The sequence below is a fragment of the Dromiciops gliroides genome, chromosome 3 (assembly GCF_019393635.1).
Source record: "Dromiciops gliroides isolate mDroGli1 chromosome 3, mDroGli1.pri, whole genome shotgun sequence".
NCBI lineage: Eukaryota > Metazoa > Chordata > Mammalia > Microbiotheria > Microbiotheriidae > Dromiciops > Dromiciops gliroides.
The window spans coordinates 88,303,515-88,320,228 of NC_057863.1; the positions used below are offsets into that span (position 1 = coordinate 88,303,515).

The following is a 16,714-nucleotide window of genomic DNA, read 5'->3' on the forward strand; positions in this document are numbered from 1 at the left end:
TCTTAGTTAATCTTTTCTATTCCCTAAGATCCACCATTATGTCCTGTGTATATTGTCTTTCTCTCCAAGGTTTAATAATTATTGTAGCTCGTGTTCACGTTGTAATATCACATTCTCCTTCTCAGCTTACTGAAAGCAGTATGTGAGGGGCTAGTGTGAGAGAGAGGCAGGCAGCATGGCTTATGGAAAGAAAGAGCACTGGACTGGACAGATCATTTAAATCTCCCCAGTCTTGTTTTCCTCATTTATAAAATGTGGATAATACCTTTTTCTACCAATTTCATAGGGTTTGTGTGGGGGAAATATTTTGTAAACTGTAAAGCATTCTAGAAATGTGTATAGTTATTACTGAGATCTGGGGAAAGCTGGCTTCTGACTTCATGTCTGTTGAAGTCCACTACAAAGTCCTGGCTCAGGCTTCTTAAACAAAAGAGAAGGGGGGGGGGGGTGGTAGGGTGGGAATTAGATAATAATGGCAGCTAGCTAGTGTGTGTATCTATCTATATATCTCTGTCTATCTATCTATCTATCTATCTATCTATCTATCTCACTTTAAAGTTTGCAAAGCACTTTACAAATATAATTTCATTTGACCCTCACAACAGCCTTGGGAGACGGGTGCTATTATCAACTCCATTTTACAGACGAGGAAACCAAGACAGAGAGAAGTTAAGTGACTTTCAGAGGGTGACACAGCTAAAGAAGTGTCTGAGGCTGGATTTGAACTCAGGGCTTCCTGATTCTAGATTTAGCATTCTGCCCAATGTACCACCTAGCTGCTCACATAGGTGGAAATCTTCTTAACCCCTTCTTTTCCCTATTAAAAAAAAATGTAATTTACATCTTTTTTTTTTTTTTTTTAGTGAGGCAATTGGGGTTAAGTGACTTGCCCAGGGTCACACAGCTAGTAAGTGTTAAGTGTCTGGGGCCAGATTTGAACTCAGGTACTCCTGACTCCAGGGCTGGTGCTCTATCCACTGCGCCACCTAGCTGCCCCTAATTTACATCTTTTTAAAAAAATATCACCTACATTTCTTCCCAAAGCAGCTCCCTCTTCAGAGAGCTTATAACATAGAATTTAAAAGGGAGAAAAAAACCAGTTCAGCAAAACTAACACAAAATATTTTTTTTAAATCTGATGTTTTATATAGTGTTCCATACCCTCCATTTCCCATTGTTGCTACTAAGAAAAACATATAGAGAACTTCAAAAGGACTGTATACTTGTTTCAGGGAAGGGAAAGTTGTGATTTGGGGGCTAGGTTGGAGTGGGGGGAGGGAGGAGGAGTTGTCTTATTGAAAGAAATTTTGGTTGGAATTTTAAAGTGGTGACTCTGGATGGGAGAAGGCCCACCAGTTCCTGGAGCACTTAGCTCCCTCCAGCTGAGAAATGTACAACAATTGACTTGCAAGTTTTATACCCTTAACCCCAGGAAGCAGGATTTTGCTACCCTCCGACCCTGCCCTTGTTTGAGCCACTGCTTTAGGCCTGGACCCCCACTTGTTTGGAATTGGAGTGTTCTCATTGTTGGGGGAAGGGAGGGAAGATGAAAGAGGGGAAGGGCAGTCCTCTGCTTCAGTGAAGAGAATGTGTTTCTCCTGGCACACCAAGTTGGACCTGTGAATGCATTTTCCTGAAGAAATAGTAATTGTATTATAATTGGCTTTTTTTGTACTTTGTAGTAAAATAGTAAGATTCAGCTATATAAAGGGTTAAGTAGATTTCTGTGAGCTAACATAGGAATTTATCCACCATTCACAAAAATGCATTCTGAGTTGCAAACACCTGGCTTAGGAGCAAACTTTTGGAAGACAGCCTATTCGGGCAAAATGAGCTCATAGTAGGTATTCAGTTTAGACAGATAATTGATATAACTAGTTTTAGGACAACAATAGAGGGTTTTTTTGTTTTTTTTTTTGGGGGGGCAGGGCAAAGGGGGTTAAGTGACTTGCCCAGTGTTACACAGCTAGTAAGTGTCAAGTGTCTGAGGTCAGATTTGAACTCGGTACTCCTGAATCCAGGGCTGGTGCTTTATCCACTGCGCCACCTAGCTACCCCAACAATAGAGTTTTAATTTAAAAATATTTGAATAATGTTGTATGTTATGGTTATATGAGTGTAATGGGGAATAAATATTTCTTTTTTTTTTTAACTTAATAAAGTATTTTATTTTTTTTTCATTACATGTAAAGATAGTTCTCAACCTTTGTTTATACAAGCTTTACAATTTCAGATTTTTCTCCCTCCCCCCTCCCCTAGACAGCAGGCAATCTGATATAGGATATATATATCCTATATATATATATATATATATATATATATATATATATATATATATACACACATAATAACATTAATCCTATTTCTGCATTAGTCATGTTATAAGAGAAAAAAATCAGAGCAATGATGGAAAACCTCAAAATAGAAAAAAAACAACAGCATCAAAAACAAAAGAAATAGTATGGTTCATTTAGCATCTATACTCCACAGTTCTTTTTTTTTTTTTCCCCCCTGGATTTGGTGATCCTCTTCTATCATGAGTTCCCTGGAACTCTTCTGTGCCATTGCATTGGTGCATTGGTGAGAAGAATATAGTCCATCACAGTAGATCAACACTCAATGTTGATGTTACTGTGTACAGTGTTCTTCTAGTTCTGCTCATCTCACTCATCATCAGCCCATGCAAGACCCTCCAGGTTTCTCTGAACTCCTCCTGCTCATCGTTTCTTATAGCACAATAGTATTCCATTGTATTCATATGCCACAACTTGTCCAGCCATTCCCCAGTTGATGGGCACCCCCTCAACTTCCAATTCTTTGCCACCATGTAAAGAGCAGCTATAAATATTTTTGTACATGTGGGTCCCTTTCCCCTTTCCATGGTTTCTTTGGGAAAAAGACCCAAAAGTGGTATTGCTGGGTCAAAGGGTATGCACAGCTTTATCGCCCTTTGGGCATAATTCCAAATTGCTCTCCAGAATGGTTGGATCAGTTCACAGCTCCACCAACAATGCATTAGTGTTCCAATTTTCCCACAGCTTCTCCAACATTTATTATTTTCCTTTTTTGTCATTTTAGCCAATCTGATAGGTGTCAGGTGGTACCTCAGAGTTGTTTTTATTTGCATCTCTCTAATCATTAGAGATTTAGAGCATGGAATAAATATTTCTAATCAAAGTATTAACTTGTTAATGGTAGCTTAACTTTGAAAGGAAGAGACCTTAGTCAATCTTGTTCATCTTTTGTCTCTACGCTGAAAAAAACTGTAATGTATTAACTTAGCAGTAATGAAGGGCAATTGATATTGTTTCTCTTTCCTGTTGAGGAAAAAAGTTTTCAAGGGAAGCCACAAAGCAAAGAAGAAAATTGAGTCTTAATCCCAAATGGAACACAGCTAAACAATGAAAAACACTGCACAGAGGTCATCTTTCCAAAAAACTCTGGCCTTTCAGAGCTGGTTCCATTTTTCTTTTTCATGTCTTAGAAGCTCTAGATAATTTCTAAATATGCCAGAACATTCTCATTTTCCATATGAAATGAATAGAAAACTAAATTTATCTGAACCATGTAACAGATTGTTTTCCCATCAACTTCCATAGTACTTCAGAGTTTTATTTCTACAGATACTTTTGATTCTAGTACACAATAATCCCACATATGAATCCTAATCAGTTTACTGGCATTTAATTCTTTCATATGTTCCCTGTAATTCATATGGATAATCAATTTACATGATCTCAGACTCATTTAAAAGCATATATGTATTAAAATTTAATATAAAAAGCATATATAAAATCATGTAATTAAAGCACACACACACACACACACATATATTTTTTGGGGGGGCAGGGCAATGAGGGTTAAGTGACTTGCCCAGGGTCACACAGTGAGTAAGTGTCAAGTGTCTGAGGTTGCATTTGAACTCAGGTCCACCTGAATCCAGGGCCAGTGCTTTATCCACTGTGCCACCTAGCTGCCCCACACATATATTTAAAAAATTTTTTTTAAATGCAGAGATAGGAGGTAGAGTGTATAGAGAGCTAGTCTCAGAGCTAAGGAAGACTGGTCTGAGTCTCACCACAGACACATCATGGTATGTGATCCTGAGCTCATAACATAATCATTCAGGGCTCCAGGCAATTCTTGAACACTGTAAAATCACAGAACAGGTGATCTTCATTGGCTAAAGTCATTTGCTCACAGGTATAGAGCTAAATCCCCAAATATATTAAAATAGAGTCAGAATTTTTAAAAAGGAATTCTCTTTGACCTTATGGGTCTTGGATGTGTAACTAGCCACAGTTACTATGCCACTACCTTAGGGTATTAAGTAGGAATTCCTAGCTAAAAGATATTTTCATGTTTGTAGATGAGGTAAGCAGTCACTGATTTGCCCCATAATAAAGTAATGTGCTCATTCTTTCCTCTCAGCTATTGTTAATTCTAATGGCTAATTTGGTTGGGAGTGGTGTCTAGGTCACCAGGGCTTTCTGTAGCTCAGCTGCTAGCTATTGGGAGATGCTAGATTGTTTATTGAGTCTCATTTCTAAATTTAGATCCGCAGAAAGCAGAATTTGCCTGTAATGTTGGGAGTTGAATTGAGGGTTGTTTAGCACATTTTATGTTAACTTTGTGATCTCTGTCATTGCAAGGAGTAGTCAGATTGATGACATCATGGCCTTTTGGAGTATGTTAACCGTACAGCTTTAATTTTATGGGTTATTAGTTCTTTGAAACTTGCTGGAGCATCAGAGTTTGTAATTTTATGCAATAAACATTTAAAGCTAATGCGCTTTTCTAAATTCCTCTTTTCAAAATCTTTTTTTAGGGTGTTCCAATGAACTCACTCAGGTTTCTCTTTGAAGGTCAGAGAATTGCTGATAATCATACTCCAAAAGAGGTGAGTCTTTGTTTTTGTTGCTTGGGGTTTTTTGTTTGTTTGTTTGTTTTTGTTTTGTTTTGTTTTGTTTTTTGGTAGGGCAGTTGGGGTTAATGGACTTGCCCAGGGCCATATATCTGGTAAGTGTCAAGTATCTGAGGCTGGATTTGAACTTAGCTCCTCCTGATTCCAGGGCCAATGCTTTATCCACTGTGCCACCTATCTGCCCCTGAATACCATCTTTACTGGAAATGAGCAAATAAAATTTATTTTAAAGCACTTTTATTCTGAAATCTAATTTGAATTGTGATGACAAAGTAGTCTTTTAGATTAAGTTCCTGTTATTCCTCTTGAAAAATTTATTGTTTGAGGGAAAAAAAGGAGATATAATTATAAAGCCACGAATTTATTTGTATAGTTAGCTACATCTAGCTCCTTTGGTGAAAATGGCCAAATATTTCTCTAGTATGGCATGTTCAGTAGTGAGACTGTGGATCAGTTCTATATCTTTACACATTTAGAAAATGGGCAGAAGAAATGCCTATAATCCCATATAATTAAATTCAATTTAAAAATAGCTCTTTGCCCTACTATTAAATTACATTTTTCTTTTTTCTCTCACAGCTGGGCATGGAGGAAGAAGATGTGATTGAAGTTTATCAGGAACAGACAGGGGGTCATTCAGCAGTTTAGATCATCTGTTTTTTTTTTTCCTTTTCCCTTAATCCTTTTTTATTTTTAAACAATAGTTCTTTTGTAATGTGGTGTTTGACACTGAATTGAAACTGGCACCCTATCTCTGGGAGTCTTACTTTCAAAGTCTGGTATTTTGAATTCTAGTGCTCATTATACACTATCATTTGTTTTCATTGTGCTGAACTCTTGTGATCAAGCCGCAGCCCCCTTCCTACTTCCCTACCATCTTTTTTGAAATACGTGTATGTACATACATGCCACATTCACTAGGACTGTGCATTGCAGGCTTGAAGGTGATAAGATCTGCCAGAGCGAGTGTTCTAAATGACTTTCATATTGACCCTGAAGTTCTGGTGTGTCATTGCTTCACTCCTGGACTATAACTTTCAGTGGGCGATGGAAGTTTTTCAGAGGACTGAACTGTGGAAAAATGATGTATCCTTAATTTGAAGCTACTTTTTAACAAATCTGATGGCCTGGACCAGAAGAGGAATATCAGGTTGGAAATGGAGATGATAGATCAGGTTACAGTCATGACTAACTCCAGAGGTGCTTCACTGAAGAGACAAACCATTTTACGATTTTAAATCTTGTCAGAAGAACCCAGAAAAGTTACTAATTTTCCATTAGCAATTAATAAAGGTATTGATGCAGAAATGTATGTAGCAGACCACTGCTATCTTTTGACTTTATTGTACTTTTTGGCCTGGGACATGGGTTTTAAATGGACATTATCTGTACCAGCTTCATTAAAATAAACAAAATATTTGTAAAAACTGTATTAATGTTCTTTTTCTTTTCAGATTTGGAGAAAAACTAAAAACAAACATCCCCAACAAATTCTTCTAACAGTACAGTAGACATCTGTTAATTCTGAGTCCAAGTAATCATTTTCCTCAGTACTCTGTTGTGATTGTCATCAAATTCACCCTACAGCATCAGACTGAAATTCCTTCTGAATCTGCATAAAAATACTAAATTGTGTCCAATGTAGCTTCGGTGTTAAGTATGTTATTGTATTCTGATTTTTTAAAAATTGGTCATGTCTACATAGTAATTTTTCAGCTAACCAGAAATAGGACCTTTTCCAGTTCTAGATAAATGGGAGTTTACTGTAAATAATGAATGATGCTCCAAAGTCTTATGTAAATCCTTAATCTATAGTGATAATTTTAATACTCTTTTTAACACAGATTATTTCCTGCTAAGTTAAGATCTGCTAAATTTATAGATTGTATACCTTTCTTTGATTTTTTTTTCTTCTAGTCATTTGAAAGATTGATACTTTGTATAAAATTTAAAAAACCAACCCAACTTGTTTCAGATTAGAAGACTGTTTTTCTGTGATGCGTTCCACACCAAAAAAAAATGTTTATAACATCTCATTTCATGTTGAGCTTGATTCGTAGTCATATTCACCTTCCAGATTTGGCAGGTAAAAGTCAGCTGAACATACTTGAAAAGAACAGATGAATTTTTATGTTTTGGGCAATAGCTGAGCTTCAAAACTCTTCTAGTATGAAATATGCATTTCATAAACTATTGTCTCACATATCGTACTAAACACAATTTGAAAATAAAGTAATTGAACCATTTTGCCATATTAATATATTCCTGTATCTATGACTTTAGAAAACTAATCGTTTTCTTTACATATACATAATCTCTGAATAAGTTATTAGAGAATTGAATGCTGAACTGTTTGTTTGGCACCTGTAATTAAATACTTGGCAAAGAATTAAACCATGTTTTAAAAAAGAATTAAACCATGTTTTTTTAAGTCTAGAGTTGTATCTTTTAAAGTCTTGATTGGTAATCTCAGTTGAATGATTTAACTGTCTGGAAACATGAATACATTATTTTGCTACTTTAAGGACTTATATTTTGAATGTTTTGATATGCTGGGCAATAGAGCTCAGGGAAGGAAATTTCTTGATTTTAAACTTAGGGGATTCTTCTCAAGATTCATTGTACTTTGATGCTATGATTAGATTACAGGTGTATGTATTTGGTGTATTAAGGAGAAAATAAATTTCAGTGTAAGCAGTTTGTAAAATGAAAGAGGAATTGGTTTTTCCTTAATTCTGTTTTGCTTGATTGATTCATTTCACTGGCCTCTTCATAAAGTAGCACAAACCAGAAACAGGCTATTTAGATCTACCCTTTCTATTTCTCAGTTCGGGGGCCACAGAACCATATTCTCTGACCTGTCTGATCTACCTAAAGCAAGGTTGTCAGTAAAATATGGGCAGCTAGGTGGCGCAGTGGATAAAGCACCGGCCCTAGAGTCAGGAGTACCTGAGTTCAAATCCAGCCTCAGACACTTAACACTAGCTGTGTGACCCTGGGCAAGTCACTTAACCCCAATTGCCTCACTAAAAAAAAAAAAATAGCATCAGATTGAAAATCATGTTTGTCCAGTAGTAAAGTAACACAGAGCAGCATGGTTAATTTACATTTGTACACTATTAATTCCTATTCAAATTGAGACAGTTGCAGGAAAAAAGTCCTCGTTTAGGAATAACATTGTGTAGGAAATGACATGCAGAAATGAACCTTAAAAAAGATAGTGTAATATAGTCCCCAAATCACCTTTCCTTGAGGTTTTTACTGATTTGTTTGGAATGGCCTTAATGGATAAGACTTGTCAGGTCTATTCAGTGACAAATCATTTCCACTTGGCCTCTACTTAAAATTTCTTTTCAGTTCAGGCATAGAAAATCTGAATCTATGGTCACTTGAGCTTTAACTTTGTATGAGTAGTAGATAAGAACTCTAAAAAGACAGACATACACATACATACATACAAAATGCATATATGTAAATTTTATATAATCCTATACTTCATATAGGATGTAAATTCCTTTCATATTCTCTTTGAAGCACCTATTTTTTTAAGATGGAACTCAGAAGTGAGTCCATTTTGTCTCCACACATGGAAGAACATTTTGTCCAACATTAGAATGGACTGCCTCATGAAGTTTCATACTTTTTTTTTTTGGTGGGGCAATGGGGGTTAAGTGACTTGCCCAGGGCCACACAGCTAGTAAGTGTCAAGTGTCTGAGGCCGGATTTGAACTCAGGTACTCCTGAATCCAAGGACGGGGCTTTATCCACTGCGCCACCTAGCCGCCCCAAGGCAAAATGTTAAAGTTTTGGTGGGAATACCACTTTTTAGAGATAGTATAGAAGGGATTCCAGCACTGGGTGGGCATTTGGACCAGGTGACTTCTAAGACCCGGGCCAGTTTGTAAGATTTTATGGTTCCTAAGTGCTACAGTCCCCACTTCTACAAGCATCCTTTCCTAGTCCTTTTAAATCTTGGTGCCTTCCCCTGAGATGATTTCCAGTTTAACTTTTTTTTTTTTTTTTTTTTTTTTTTTTTTAGTGAGGCAATTGGGGTTAAGTGACTTGCCAAGGGTCACACAGCTAGTAAGTGTTAAGTGTCTGAGGCCAGATTTGAACTCAGGTACTCCTGACTCCAGGGCCGGTGCTCTATCCACTGCGCCACCTAGCTGCCCCAGTTTACCTTGTTTTAACTGCTGTTTGCAATTCATTTTCTACCTTAGACAATGAACTCCTTGAGAGTAGGGTCTGTCTTGCTACACTTCTTTCCACATAATAGATGCTTAATAAATGCTAATTGACTGAGTTTATTTTTCCCTTTTTTTAAAGGAAGAACCAAGAGCACTTGGAAGGTACCTTAAAGTGACCTATCACTAGTAATATAAATATGCTTTAGTAGGGTATTAATAAACGTTAGAGGATTTTTTTTCACATAAAATTAAAAAATAGATTTATTACAATTTACATCCAGTACAACTTAGACTAAATCTACATTCTTAGTACTCAAACCATGAAAAACAAACAAAAAATAGCTTACAGAGTTAGAGGCTCTTCTTGTCCAAATAGGTCCAAAAGAGGTCAGATACTTTATTAAATTAAAATTATTGATCACCTCTTCTTTGCCTTAAATTTCTAGATTTTCTGTTATCAAATCTTCTCTTTTTGAAGACTGGAGCTACTCCTTCTGCCACATCTTCAAGAGAAGTGACTGTATTTTTGTCACTTTTGGGTCCCCACTCATATCAGCAACTAGAGCTCCTACGTATTCATCCTCTGTGGTTGGAAGTTCCAAATCTCTCTTCTCATGGGGATTATCCTCTTGTTTAATTTCTTCCCAATCCCCATAAGGGTTTGGCTTTTTAGGAAATTTGGGTTTTTCTTCTAATGGACCTGATGAGTATTTGAACATTAGATCATTAAAGGTGTCAGTTACAGTGTTCCTATGGATATTAGTTACCTGAGTTTCTTTATAATGACAAACTTCTAAATTTGTGAACCTGAACCAAACTGTTGCTCTTTCACATTACACTTTGAGTATTTGGGGGCTGGAAACAGAGATTTCCTTAAATATCTTACAGTACACAAAGCAGAGCATTTCCTTATAAAGTTGAGCTGGCTTTGATCAAAGTTTAGTAGGCAGTGGGTCCCAATGGGGCACCACAAAGACCATCAACAATGTTATTTAGAAAGAAAGCTTCCCCCTGCCCCAGATAGCTCTAAGCTGTGATCTCAAGTAGAATATTTAAGTATGGATATAATATAAAAAAGTATCTATAAACATAGCTCGTTTAAAGCTAAGGTAAATCAAGTGGGGGTGGTTGATACCATCATGAATCTTTGTAAAGCAAGATTCCTTAAATAGATTTCCCATAACCATTGAATGTAATTTGATTTACAAATTCCACTTATATGTAATTTTTCAGGGTTACATTTACTGAATAAAATATACAATGGTAATGGTCTCAGTGTTTTGCCCTGAGAATGTAGACTCAGCAGTTTTAGTATATCTAACTGCATTACCACTAGAGGCATGTTTTAAACTTTAAAGATCTAAACATTAAAAGTTGTAGTTTGGCTAAACCTTTCTGTTTATTGTTGGGATTGGAAAAGTAATTGAGAGTAGACTATTGCAATAGCTTCATATCTTGCCTCCTCCCAGTCCAATTCAGCCAGTAATTTTCTTTCAAAGTGCTTGCTATGTGCAGAGCATTGTGTAAGTTACTAGGATACTAAGACAGAACAACTGTTCCTGTCCTCAGAGAGCTTAGATTCTCTAATCCATCCTTCTTGTTGCATTTAGACTAATCTTTCTCATACCTTGATCTGATTTTATTCTCCAAAATACTTCAGTGAGTCCTTATTGCTAAATACCTTAGCTTGGCATTCAAGGCCCTTTACAATCTTGTTGTAGTCTACCTTTCCAGCTTGATAAGCTTTTATTAAGGGCCTGCTATGTGTCAAACTCTGTGTTAGGTATTGGGGATATAAAGGCAAAGATTACTTGCCTTCAAGTTTATATTCTATAAGGAGAGAGAATATGTATACATATAGGTGTATAAACAAAACCAATACAAGATAATTTGGAGGATGGGGCAGTGAAGGGTATCAATAAAATCTTTTAAGTTTAAGCTGAGCTTTGAAGGATACTAGGAACTCAAAAGTTAGAGTAATGTATTTCAGTTATAGGAAAAGGCCTGTGCAAAGGTAGAGGAGTGAAATGGAATGTCATGTATGAGGAACAATAAGAAGGCAAATTTGACTTTTGAATATAGAGGGTATGTGGAAGGTAGGTTGGGGCCAGATTGTGAAGATTGTAAATGCCAGAAAATATTATATTTGATTTTAAAGTTATTAAGGAGTCACTGGAGTTTCTTATGTAGGGGAATGAACAAAGTCAGGCCAGTATTTTAGGAATTGTCATTTTGGTAGCTTTATGGAAGAGCCCTGGCCTCCTTTCAGATATCTTAAAACTAGATGTCTTATAGGCATCTCAAACTCTATTTGTCTAAAATAGAATCATCTTCCTGAGCCCCACTGTGTCCTGTCTTCTGAGCTTCCTTATTACTGCTGGGGGCGTTATAATCCTCTCAGTCATCCAGCTTCAGAACCTCAGTGTCGTCCTCAATTTCTCACCCTACATATATCCAATCCATTGCCAAATCTTGTCATTTTCAGCTCAATAGCATTTCTCTCATACATCACTTTCTCTCTCTGCTCACACAGAACAACCCTCATTCAGGCCCTCATCATTTCTTGCCTAGACTGTTTAGTTGGTCTTCCTGTTTCAAGTTTCCTTACTTCAATCCATTCTCCACTCAGTTACCAATGTGGTTTTTCAAAAGGCCTGACCTTCCCCCCCCCCCCCCCCCCAATAAACTTCACCGACTCCATATTACCTCCATGGTCAAATAGAAAGTCCTTTGGCATTGGAAGTTCTTCATAATGTGGTACCTTTCCACCTTTCCAGTCTACTTATACTTTATTCCCTGTACACAAGGTACTGTCCGGCTACATTGGCCTTACTTGCCGTTTATTCAATACATTTCATCCCTTATCCCTGAAACTAGCTGTTCACTGTGCCTGGAATGCTTCCTTATGCCTCTTACCTTTGCCTCTTTCAGAATCAGTTGAGAGCAGCTAGGTGGCGCAGTGGATAAAGCACCAGCCTTGGATTCAGGAGGACCTGAGTTCAAAGCTGTCCTCAGACACTTGACACTACTAGCAGTGTGACTCTGGGCCAGTCACTCAACCCTCATTGCCCCGCCCAAAAAAAAAAAAAAGGAAAAAAGAAAGTCAGTTGAAACTGGGCTCTACAACATGTCTTTCCCAGTCTTTCCAGCTGATAGGGTAAGGACTTTGTGTGTGTGTGTGTGTGTGTGTGTGTGTGTGTGTGTGTGTGTGCGTGCGTGTGCGTGTGCGCGCCCTTATTTGTATCTCCAGTGGTTGGTCTACTACCTGACACTTTGTAAATATTTAATAAATGCTTGTTAACTGGCTGTATTGGAACTGATCCAGGGAGTCCAAATAGGAAGCTGTTGCAATAATCCAAGCTAAATATGATAAGGGCCTGAAGGAGCATGATTGTATGAATGGAGAGCTGGGGAGGTAGAATTGGTGAGACTCAACACTTGATTAGATGGGTGAGTAAGAAGCTAAGGATGACTCTGAGGTAGCAAACCTTGTTAACTTGAAGAATAGTTATGCCTTCTAAAGAATAGTTTGGAAGAGGTAGGTTTGGGTAAAAGACAATGAATTTTGCTTTGGACATACTGAGTTTGAGATGCTGACCCAAATTTGAGTTTGAAATGTCCAATAGGCCCCCGGTGATGTTGATCCATCATCATTTGAGGATAATAGAACTCATGTGAGCTGATGAACTCATCAAGGGAAAATATAGACAGAAGATTAGAGTGTCTATTACAGTCTTAGGTTATACCCCCAGTTAGGGTTGAATGTGGCTGATGATCCAATAAAGGAGGGGTCCATACTAAAGGAGAACCAAGGCAGCAATATCACTGAAGCAAAGGGTGGGGAGATTACAAAGAAGTATAGGTGGTCCATAGTATCCAGTGCTGCAAATGCCAAGAAGGATTGGGATTGAGGAAGTCATCAGGTTTACATTTTCGGTTGGTGGATGAAGTCAGAAGTCAGAAGTCAGATTGTACATTGTTGAGATATGAGAGAGAAAGTGGAGGCACTATGTAGTTTTTTGTTTTCTAAAAGTCTGAATGTTAAAAAGGAGGAAAGATATAGAATGATGTAATCAAATAAGGACTTTTTAAAAGATGGGTAAGATCTGGGCATACTTTTTTTTTTTTTGGTGAGGCAGTTGGGGTTAAGTGACTTGCCCAAGATCACACAGCTAGTTAAGTGTCAAGTGTCTGAGGCCCGATTTGAACTCAGGTCCTCCTGAATCCAGGGCCAGTGCTCTATCCACTGCACCACCTAGCCGTCCCTGGGCATACTTGTAAGTGGGGAATGAGCCTCGATAGGGAGAGTTATGGTGGGGAATGGTTGGGAGGAGAAAGAAGAGAGAAATAGAGAATGTGAAAATCAACTGGAGACATGCTCCTGGAGGAGAGAGGATGGCAGTCTTCCCATGGACTTTATAAAGTCCTTTGAAAAGGATTTTTGAGGTTTGGGGATTTTGTTTTGATTTTTTGCTCCAACCCAAATTTCATTGGTGTAGGGTACTCTTGTGCTGTGGAAACTCCCTCACTCAGAGTAACTTGCAGTTCAGATGTGATTTATAGTCTTAGAGAATTGCCTGAGGGCACTAAGAGGTTAAATGATTGATTGGCTGGTGTTCACACAGTAAATATTAGAGACTAGACTTAAATCCAGGCCTCCCTGACTCCAACCCTCTATCCAACATGTCATGCTATTTCATTCTTTATTTTTGTTTAAAAACACAAACAAACAAAAACCTTTGGTGAATTAACAAAATCAAAGTTACATATAGACATTTAACAAGGATATGTAATGTATCAATGAACACAGTTCTCCAGGCTCCCCAATTCCTCATGATATATGCCAACATTGGTAGGAACAGTCATCCAAACAAAAGGGAGGAGTTTGTCAGGTCCAAAGAGCTTGCTGTCTCTCTCTCTTTTTTTTTTTTTTGCAGGGCAGTGAGGGTTAAGTGACTTGCCCAGGGTCACACAGCTAGTAAGTGTTAAGTGTCTGAGGCCGCATTTGAACTCAGGCCCTCCTGAATCCAGGGCTGGTGCTTTATTCACTGCACTACCTAGCTGCCCCTTGCTGTCTCATTCTTATGGATTATTTTATATTATAGATTATATCATATCCCTTTGCTAAACTGTAAGCTCAATGAGGGCAAAGACCGTACATTATATAAACTTTTATCTGCCACAATGTAGTTTATGCAGTAGGTTTTGAATGGATTGCACCTGGTTGGGCCAGGCCAGTTGAAGTGCAACTCATAACTTGACATTTACACTTCAAATGGAAATTAGAACCCAACATTGTCTTACTTCCCACATGCCAACTTACTTCTCTTTTGTAACAGTCGCAGACCCGGATACTTGTAACAACTGGAAATAAGAGTAGACCCATGGTCGGGAAATGCTCTGAATATGCTTCAGTTCATTGGCTTCCTTTAGTAGCTCTTGACTGAACTGCTGGTGTGCCTCTAAAACTGCCTTCTCCCTGAGGAGACAAACCCCCTAGGATCACAATACTGATTCAGCACCAGGAAAACAAGTGGCATTACTGTGACCAACCACCAGCCCCAAACTGGGATTTAACATATTCCATTTCCAGTGTCTTACACTTGTGGTATCATTGACCACCTAGTAAAAGGAGTGGCACACCTTCTTAGACAACTACAAGGGAGTTGTAAGATCATATAGGACCATCCTCTCAGTAAAGAACAGCCTAGAAAATGCCTTGTCCCAAGTCACACTAGTTAGTTACAGGGGGACTAGAGAGAAGCCAGGTCTTCTGTCTCAATTTCCCTTCTTCACATCATAGCCTCTTTGATGAGTAGCTTTATTGTTTCTACTTTCAACTGCTCAGATTGAGGGCTGTTCATAGACAATTTTCCTTTTCTTTGGTATGTTTTCTTGTATCTTAATATTGGAACATAATGCTGAATTCTGAAAGTTTATTATTGGTTGGAAAAGGCTTGGAGAAGACTTTCTTTGGCTCTCATTTCTTTCTGCACTACCACACTTCCAAATTATATCCCTTATATTCATTCCAAGCCGTGGAGTGAATTTAAGGTAATGTATACATTTTGGGGAAGCTAGGTGGCACAGTGGATAGAGCACCAGGTGGGGAGTCAGGAAGACTCCCAAATTAAATCCAGCCTCAGAGACTTACCAGCTGTGTGACCCTGGGCCAGTCACTTCACCCTGTTTGACTCAGTTCCTCATTTTTAAAATGAGCTAGAGAAGGACAAGTCACTTCAGTATGTTTGCCAAGAAAACCCCAAATGGGGTTATGAAGAATTGAACTTGACTGAAATGACAGAACAAACCAATATATGGGGATATTTTCCATATTCTGCCTCTAGGTCTCAATTTTGATGATTTGTAAATAGGGCAACTACCTACAGCTATGCCTATTGTTAGAGAAATACAGGGCAAAGATCTTTTTTTTTTCCACCTCACTCCTCAAATGTCGTTAAGAGAAGCTCTGAAACTAACTGCTAGCGGCATAATGGACAGTGAAAACGATCTACTCCCTCCTACCCAAATATCAGGCAGGCCTTGGGTATCTAAGTGATGGAAAATAGAGACTTTCCTTCAGGGACTTGCTGCACCTGTTTGGTGTTTCACAAAAGAGCTGCCAATATGGAGAAGCATCCTGGGGGAAGCAGTTAAGCCAAGAAGCAGCAGATGACAGTGGTCCCCTTCACCTTGGCAGCCTTTATCTGGGACTTCCCCAATTCTCAAGGGCAGAGGGGGAGAGGCACAAACATGCTATTCCCTCTTCCTCTCCATATGGTCAGTCATCTGGTTCTAACAGTCCTTCTGTAAGTGAAATATGAGGCCTCTGGTTGGCCTGCTTAGCTGACTCTTCCTTGCTGCAGTCCTGATAAGAAGGAAAAAATCAGACTCAACCTCCTTAGTGCATCATCAGGTGGGTACCTTGTATTGTCTTTGTTGGGCCCTGTCCATTCATCTGGGATTATTTTAAAGTACGACAAATAATTCAGCTATTTGGTACAGGGTGCCCCTCCCATTCTGCCATCTTGTGGATACCAAGATTAATTAGCAGAACTCTACCCCTGGTTAAAATGCCTGATGGCCAACTCGGATACGGCACCACTTGTTCCTCTCTGAGCTTTGCTGTGCTGAGGCCATAGCTAGGTAGGAGGTCTTTATTTCATTTATGTTTCAGGGACATGCTGGTTGTGAGTCTCCCTCTATTTTCCATCTCCTGAGACTTCTAAGTCAGCGGGTTATCAGGGTTCTCATCCAGACGTTAAGCAGGTATTAGGCCTTGCTTGGTGGCATGTCATACACATGCTAGAAATGCCACCTGCTGCCGCTACTCTGCCCCTCCTCTCCCCACTGTCGGTGCTTTTTATTTCCTTTAGTGGTAATGCATGCTTTGGACTATTTTAGCTCTTTTGTGAGCTAGGCCCACAGCTATCTCCCCTCTTCCTCCAGCAAATAAATCCCCAAGTCTGTCTTTTTTTTGTTTATTTGTTTGGTTTTTTGCAGGGCAATGAGGGTTAAGTGACTTGCCCAGGGTCACACAGCTAGTAAGTGTCAAGTGTCTGAGGCTGGATTTGAACTCGGGTCCTCCTGAATCCAGGGCCAG

At 38.6% G+C, this 16,714-nt stretch overlaps 2 protein-coding genes across 2 annotated transcripts in view; one reads left to right on the top strand and one right to left on the bottom strand.

Moving 5' to 3' along the window:
* Window positions 1–6,356, top strand: part of SUMO1 (small ubiquitin like modifier 1) — a 38,517-nt gene extending 32,161 nt beyond the window's left edge. Inside the window, exons 4-5 of the mRNA XM_043996184.1 lie at window positions 4,829–4,900; window positions 5,504–6,356. Of these exons, the coding sequence (XP_043852119.1) occupies window positions 4,829–4,900; window positions 5,504–5,572 (141 nt within the window). The 3' untranslated portion in view covers window positions 5,573–6,356. The remainder of the gene's footprint in view (window positions 1–4,828; window positions 4,901–5,503) is intronic.
* A 2,753-nt stretch (window positions 6,357–9,109) lies between these two features.
* KIAA2012 (KIAA2012 ortholog) overlaps window positions 9,110–16,714 on the bottom strand; it is a 167,460-nt gene continuing 159,855 nt past the window's right edge. Inside the window, 2 exon segments of the mRNA XM_043995853.1 lie at window positions 9,110–9,811; window positions 14,435–14,590. Of these exon segments, the coding sequence (XP_043851788.1) occupies window positions 9,781–9,811; window positions 14,435–14,590 (187 nt within the window). The 3' untranslated portion in view covers window positions 9,110–9,780.